General features: G+C 43.7%; 1 protein-coding gene across 2 annotated transcripts in view; it reads right to left on the bottom strand.

Annotated features, from left to right (window-relative positions):
* Positions 1-981: 981 nt before the first annotated feature.
* LEKR1 (leucine, glutamate and lysine rich 1) overlaps positions 982-7,304 on the bottom strand; it is a 267,560-nt gene continuing 261,237 nt past the window's right edge. For both annotated transcript variants that reach the window (XM_063916122.1, XM_063916123.1), the window contains 2 exons: positions 3,539-3,838; positions 982-1,712 (listed from right to left, as the gene is read on the bottom strand). In XM_063916122.1, coding sequence (XP_063772192.1) covers positions 1,338-1,712; positions 3,539-3,838 — 675 coding nt within the window. In that variant the 3' untranslated portion in view covers positions 982-1,337. The remainder of the gene's footprint in view (positions 1,713-3,538; positions 3,839-7,304) is intronic.

Raw genomic sequence — 7,304 nt, 5'->3', positions numbered from 1 at the left:
CACAAGCGTACCGACACACCACACACACAGGGAATGCCCTTTTTGAAGACAGCTCCCCCACAAGGCCCTTAGGAGAGACAGAGAGAGAGTATGCCAGCACACACCCCAGCGCTATAAACCCAGGAATAACACAGTAACTTAATGTTAACCCAGTAGCTGCTGTTTATATATTGTTTTTTGCACCTAATTATGTGCCCCCCCCCCTCTCTTTTTACCCTCTTCTACTGTGTATCTGCAGGGGAGAGCCTGGGGAGCTTCCTCTCAGCGGAGCTGTGGAGAAAGAATGGCGCTGGTGAGTGCTGAGGAAGAAGCTCCGCCCCCTCGGCGGCGGGCTTCTGTCCCGCTTAAATATGCAATTTTTGGCGGGGGCTCATACATATATACAGTGCCCAGATGTATATATGTTTAACTTTTGCCAAAAGAGGTCCCAAATGCTGCCCAGGGCGCCCACCCCCTGCACCCTTACAGTGACCGGAGTATATGAGGTGTGTGGGAGCAATGGCGCACAGCTGCAGTGCTGTGCGTTACCTCAGTGAAGAACGGAGTCTTCTGCCGCCTGTGAAGTCTTCTTTGCTTCTCATACTCACCCGGCTTCTGTCTTCCGGCTCTGCGAGGGGGACGGCGGCACTGCTCTGGGATCAGACGGAGAGGGTGAGATCCTGCGTACGATCCCTCTGGAGCTAAAGGTGTATAGTAGCCTAAGAAGCAGGACCTAGCTTCAGAGAGTAGGGCTGCTTCTCTCCCCTCAGTCCCACGATGCAGGTAGTCTGTTGCCAGCAGAGCTCCCTGAAAATAAAAAACCTAACAAAATACTTTCTCTCAGCAAACTCAGGAGAGCTCACTGAAAAGCACCCAGCTCGTCTGGGCACAGTATCAAACTGAGGTCTGGAGGAGGGGCATAGAGGGAGGAGCCAGTGCACACCAGAACCTAAATTCTTTCTTAAAGTGCCCATGTCTCCTGCGGAGCCCGTCTATCCCCATGGTCCTCACGGGGTCCCCAGCATCCACTAGGTCGTTAGAGAAATATATGTATACACACACACAGATCGATTGATTGGGCAAAATAAAAGCAAGTTTCACTGCTGATGCTGAACTATTAAATATCACTGAAGCAATGACAATCTTAGATGCTCAACACAGTCTAGCACCATACTACAATACCAACTTTCTGATGCTCTACCTATAATGGCCATGGTCTAATAAGCAGACTCTGTACAAATTGTGGCAAAACGTGACTTGGATGTGATACACATTTCTTAAGAGTTCCCAGATTATTCCAGCAAAACCAATTCCGTGGAGAACTCATGCAAAGACATCTTCTCTTGCCACGTTGTTGGCTACAGTTGACTAGGGTTTTTACTGAGAACTGCAGTAATCTTTTGCCGCGTATCGGTTAGTGAAGATGCTCTCTTCTTCAGCGGATATGGTGTCTGCAATATAGGTAAAGAACTACCAGCACTGTGCCCATTCAGAGTGGTTATATTAGCAGACCTATACGTCCCTGATAAACTCATTAACTTTGTTTCATGGCCAGAACTGCTCATCTTGTGTGATGGCACAGACTTGTCTGAAGTGAATGATCTTTGTGTGAATTGGATATTTCCACAGACTTTCTTTAGTTCAAGCACTTGTTCTCTGGCCTGGGTCAGGGCCTCAGAGAGCTCATAGCGTTCTTCACATTCCATGCGCACAGTTTCCTTAAGGAATGCATTCTGAAAGAAGAAATGTATTTACTTGACCATAGAATAATCAATCCTTACACTGTATAAATGCACTTAGCATTTATATTTATACTACTCTGAAATATTTATGCAGAATCATTAAATATGACAAAGCAGGGAAGACATATTTATATGAGGTCACTTTAACACAACAAACGCCATTTTGAATCACAAACATTTCCACAAGACTGCAACAGTTGTCCACTGTTTCCTAAATTCATTGTGGGGACATTTTAGTTGGATCTTTCTTTTACCAAATGATGACAGTAAATGCCCCTTAGTGATAGAACTGTACTGCGATTCAGAACTATAGTAAATACGTGCACATAGATTGGAGCATTGGAAGATATGGCAATATCAGTGAAACTGTATATAGAAATATATTTTCAGTTTGAACTTCCAATGTCCTTCTGGTAATAAGCCTGTAACGCTGCAGTTCAGTGTATTGCTGTTCATGTATCATAAGTGATGTATGTTATCAGAAGTTTTACTGTAGAGCAGGGATGTGGAACCTTTGGCCCTCCAGCTGTTGTTGAACTACACATGCCAGCATGCCCTGCAACTGTTTTAGCATGGCCATATAGCAAAACTGTAGCAAGGCATGCTGGTATGTGTAGTTCAACAACAGCTGGAGGTGCCAAAGGTTCCCCACCCCAGCTGTTGAGGTTGCAACAACCCACAAAATGATGCTGCCTTTGTTTTGTTTCTTACATAACTTTTATTTGCAGGAACAAAATTGGAGAGATTCTCCCTTCTCATACAACCTTCCTCGCCCGCTACGTTGTTTCCACTCCCTCTTATACTGGTCACCTTATTCATCTCAGTTTTAACAAGCAAAATATATTTAGCCGAGTTGCACAGGATGAAATAATACTTTATTACAAAAAGAGGGAAAGAACCCCTTCAATATTATAATCAGATATAATTTTGATATTAAATTTGACACAATAAAAGTTATAATTTCATATATTGTTTACTCTGTGCATCACATTAGACATTCTGTCTTCTCCCAATTTTCTCATCTCAGATTTATGGACACTGTTAATATGACCAACCCACTCTGCAGTAGTTTGACAGAGGGCTACATTTATGAAGCAACAGCTTTTGTAAGCTGCTGCTTTTCAGTGGATTGGAGTTGAAAATTTATAGCGGCACTCACATACAGTGTGAAGCACGCCGGGCTTTATAAATATAATATAGTCCCGGGTCACATACAGAGATCACACATAAAATCCCTTCTGCCCATTTCATATCTATACAGAGACATTGTGGAAATGTAGGGGCCAGACAGTCACTAGGCAAAACTTTATTGCCATCTCAGCCCCCAATTTTATTATTAATTTAACATGATTGTTTGTTCTTGCCTGTAAGGTGAAACACGTGCTGCTGGGAATAGTGCTGTGTCGGGGGGATAGTGCTGCTGATCCGAGTGCCCCTGATGTGAGAGGTGTCGGTTGCACATGGGTCTGCCTGTCACACACTCAGGTGGTCCCCAGGTGATAGCTCATGCGAGGCGGCTCCACTACATTGTATGTGCATGTGCTTCTCTCTGCACACATTTTTTCCTCAACTGACAACTGAGAGCACACAACAGCTGAAAAGTATCACACAGCCTCAAGGTAGCCCCACTGGTCAAGTGTCCTACAGGGGCACAGATGCAGAGGGAGGGCCTGCTGTGCCAGCCCTTGGCACTTAAATATTCATTCAAAATTTCTGACATGACATGTTGTAGTAGAATCACTGGTTGCTTAAATAACATTTGAGAACCATGGGGATCATCTTGCACCCATGATGCTGCAACATGGTTCTGACCTCACCTCTTGTGTAGACTGATCCAGGAGATGTCTCAGCTCTGCACAGTTTAGGTTACTCTCTTTCAGTTTCTCTGCCTTTGCACGAATGTCTTTTCTCATGTCATCTAAAGCAGAGGTACTGTGGTCTTGTTCTCTTTTTAACCGAAGTTCCAACTCGGAGACTATATTTTTCAGGTTTGCAACCTCCATATCTTTTGCTCTGTCTTTGTCTGCGAGTCTTGCCTGAGCCTCCTGTAGCTTCTTTCCCAGCATGTTTGTCTCAGCGTGTAGTCCTTCACATGCCCTGCTTATGAGTGTAGGTATCTGCAAGATGTGAAAAGACAATAGATTTACTTGCAGCGATGATGTTGATAGGCATTAAAAAGTCAGACAGCTTCCTGATGACCTGACTTATGTGTAAACAGACTCCTATATATAAGACATGCCTAAAGGGAAGAAAAAAATTGTCATACATAATAAAATAGTTCAACTGTTAACAATAACATTAGCTATTAATGATATCTTTCTAAAGCCTATGTTTACTATTTCAATTATGTTACAGTTACGTTGCAGAATTTTCTAACAGGCAACAATGGTGAGAAGTCATGAGTAAAGAACAATGGCCCTCATTCCGAGTTGTTCGCTCGCTAGCCGCTTTTAGCAGCATTGCACACGCTAAGCCGCCACCCTCTGGGAGTGAATCTTAGCTTAGCAGAATTGTGAACGAAAGATTAGCAAAATTGCGAATATACATTTCTTAGCAGTTTCTGAGTAGCTCGAGACTTACTCTGCCACTGCGATCAGTTCAGTCAGTTTCGTTCCTGGTTTGACGTCACAAACACACCCAGCGTTCGGCCAGACACTCCCCCGTTTCTCCAGCCACTCCCGCGTTTTTCCCAGAAACGGCAGCGTTTTTTCACACACACCCATAAAACTGCCAGTTTCCGCCCAGAAACACCCACTTCCTGTCAATCACACTCCGATCACCAGAACGAAGAAAAATCCTCGTAAAGCCGTGAGTAAAATACCTAACTTTTGAGTAAAATAACTAAGCGCATGCGCTCTGCGAACATTGCGCATGCGCAGTAAGCGACTAATCGCAATATAGAGAAAATCGGCAACGAGCGAACAACTCGGAATGAGGGCCAATGACAACTGAGTGAAATAAAACATCAGAGTTTGGGATTGGCAGATTGTGTTACTAAAAATGGCTCTGTATAATGACCAGCGCTGTAAGGAAGCACGTGCAGGAGAGAGAGCTATCAAGACAGACATGGAATTAATAATAACAACACTGATGATTGGATTCTCTTGAGTATGAGATGAAGGAAAAGCGTAAACAAAGAAATAAATAGTTGGAAAGCAGCAGGACACAGGAAGGGCTGATTAGTATTGTATTCAATACGGACAATGCAGAAGACTCAGACTCAGCAGCTAAAAGAGAGTGCTGGCCCCTCTATTGCCGTAGTGAAGGCTTTTGGGGTACCTATCAGTAAGTTAGCTTTCCATTTAAAAACATAAATATGTGAACTAATGTAAGGACTCTAAGCGGGAGATTTATGAAAGCTTGGAGAGAAATACAGTGAAGAGAGATAGAGTACTGAACAATCAGCTTCTGGCCTCTTACAGGCTGTGGGGTCTATTTACTAAGCCTTGAATGGAGATAAAGTGCACGGAGATAAAGTCACAACCAACCAGCTGCTGTCATTTTTCAAACGCAGCTGTGACATGCCAGGTAGTTGCTGATTGGCTGGTACTTTATCTCTCTGCACGTTATCGCCATCTAAGGCTTAGTAAATAGCCCCTGTGTTTGAAAAATTACTGGAGCTGGTATCTCTCTCTAAGCTTTGATAAATCTGCCCCTGTTTAGAGTAAAGCAGAGCCACCATCAGGGGGGTGCTGGGGGCACAGCTGTCCCGGGCCCAGCCTCTCTGACAGAGAGAGGAGGGCCCGGGATGCTCATGCAGCCACCTGCCTGCCCGCAGCCGTCCCCGCCGTTCCGCGGTCGCCCCCGCTGTTCTCCGACCCTCCAGCAGCTCTGTATTGGAAAACGTCTCTCCCAAAATGGCCACCTCCACAGAGGAGACAGTTATTCACGATACTAGAGGAGCCCTCTAGTATCTTGAATAACTGTCTTCTCTGTGGCGGCGATGGAGGGATGTTTTCAATACAGCTGCAGGAGGACGGAGGAGAGCAGCAGGAGCAGGAATGCAGGCGGGCAGGCATCAGCATCCCAGGCCCTACGGACAGCGCACATGTATGTATGCATGCATGTGTGTGTACATAACACACACACACACACACACACACACACACACACACACGTGTTAACTGGTGCTATTCTACAGTGGGGGGAGGGGGGCCTGCCTATTTTGTCAGTCCCGGGCCCCGCAGTTTCTGATGGCAGCCCTGGAGTAAAGATGCATACACACGGTGAGAAACTGACTATGCCCGATTTTGACTTTGCAATTTCCCTTGAACTCCCCTGGAGCCCAGAAGCACCGATATTGCCTATACACACGGTACGATTTTGGCTATGTGCAATTTTGCCTATGGCTGTTTTTGACTATACTTTGTACTAGATTGTACACAATATAGTAAAAATTGCCTTGCCTGCACAGTCTATTTTTTCTTGCGATACCGACCCCACGTGAGCTCGCACCGGTATCACTAGCTGTGTACATACAGTGCGATATGTGCTAACTTTTCTTGTGATTTTGACTATATAGTCAAAATTGTAAGCACACATCGCGCTGTATGTATGCACCTTTAGGTGCACTCCACTCATTAAAAAACCTTGATGTGGCGGGTGGTTTTTCATATATTCGGCAAACTTTTAACAGCGACTCCTGAATTTTATGTACAAATATAATAGCAGCTTTTATACTGGTTGACAGCAGTGTGCTGGCTCAGTTTCCTTTTCTAGATACAATTTATTAAAAAAGTAACATACTGTATGTAAAAATGAAGGCGGGGCGTCAATGTAAAAGCAAACATCAATCAAAGCAGATTAATAAAGCTTTGCAGAATTAATTCAGATTTAAGCACAATGATCACACAGACGTTTTCCTGCACAAAGCACACTACAAGTGGACCCAATTCAGGTCTATAGTCAAACAAAGCAGCCATCCCTTTATTCTTTACCACAGTGCCTAGTCTCCTCATACATATTTAGAGATGTTATTGGCTGAACATTTCATAGAGTTTACAAAAAAATGAGTGAGACTTCCTAACCGTTTAATCCCACCATACGGCCAAGATAGATTCTATCTGTATCACTTCACAGCCACCTGAATTCACTTATTACTGTGTTCAAAGCTTTGACAAGATTAAAGGTGAATATCGTCCATAGCTCTAAAAACATCTGTAAATGGAGACGTGGTGCTGTGAAGTCATATGGACAGGAAATAAGTCCAGTGTGTTAGAGAAACATTTCACAGGCTGAATTTAATACAACCGTTTAAAAAATGAGCTGTGCACTTTTTTTTCTAAACATATTGCAAATATACAGATCACAATGAATGGTGGTACAGTAGGCAGAAGTAATTAATATAATTATACCTAGCTTTAAGATATTTAAAATTAGCTAAATGTTGGCAGCAGTATAACTATATATGACATATTCTATATCTGATCCTGCAGCTGATGTAACTCAGTATCCAATAATCAGCATGTGGGAACAATGCTTGCTCGTGTATCATGTAATGGTGCTAGGAAATCTGTATAGGAACCCTGCAATGTTTCTAATCCCCTAAATATAATCCAGAATTAGAAGTGATTCACACAGGTT

Source organism: Pseudophryne corroboree, chromosome 4, assembly GCF_028390025.1.
Source record: "Pseudophryne corroboree isolate aPseCor3 chromosome 4, aPseCor3.hap2, whole genome shotgun sequence".
Lineage (NCBI taxonomy): Eukaryota > Metazoa > Chordata > Amphibia > Anura > Myobatrachidae > Pseudophryne > Pseudophryne corroboree.
Note: the sequence above shows the minus strand (reverse complement) of the source record. Positions and strands in the feature narration are given on the sequence as shown.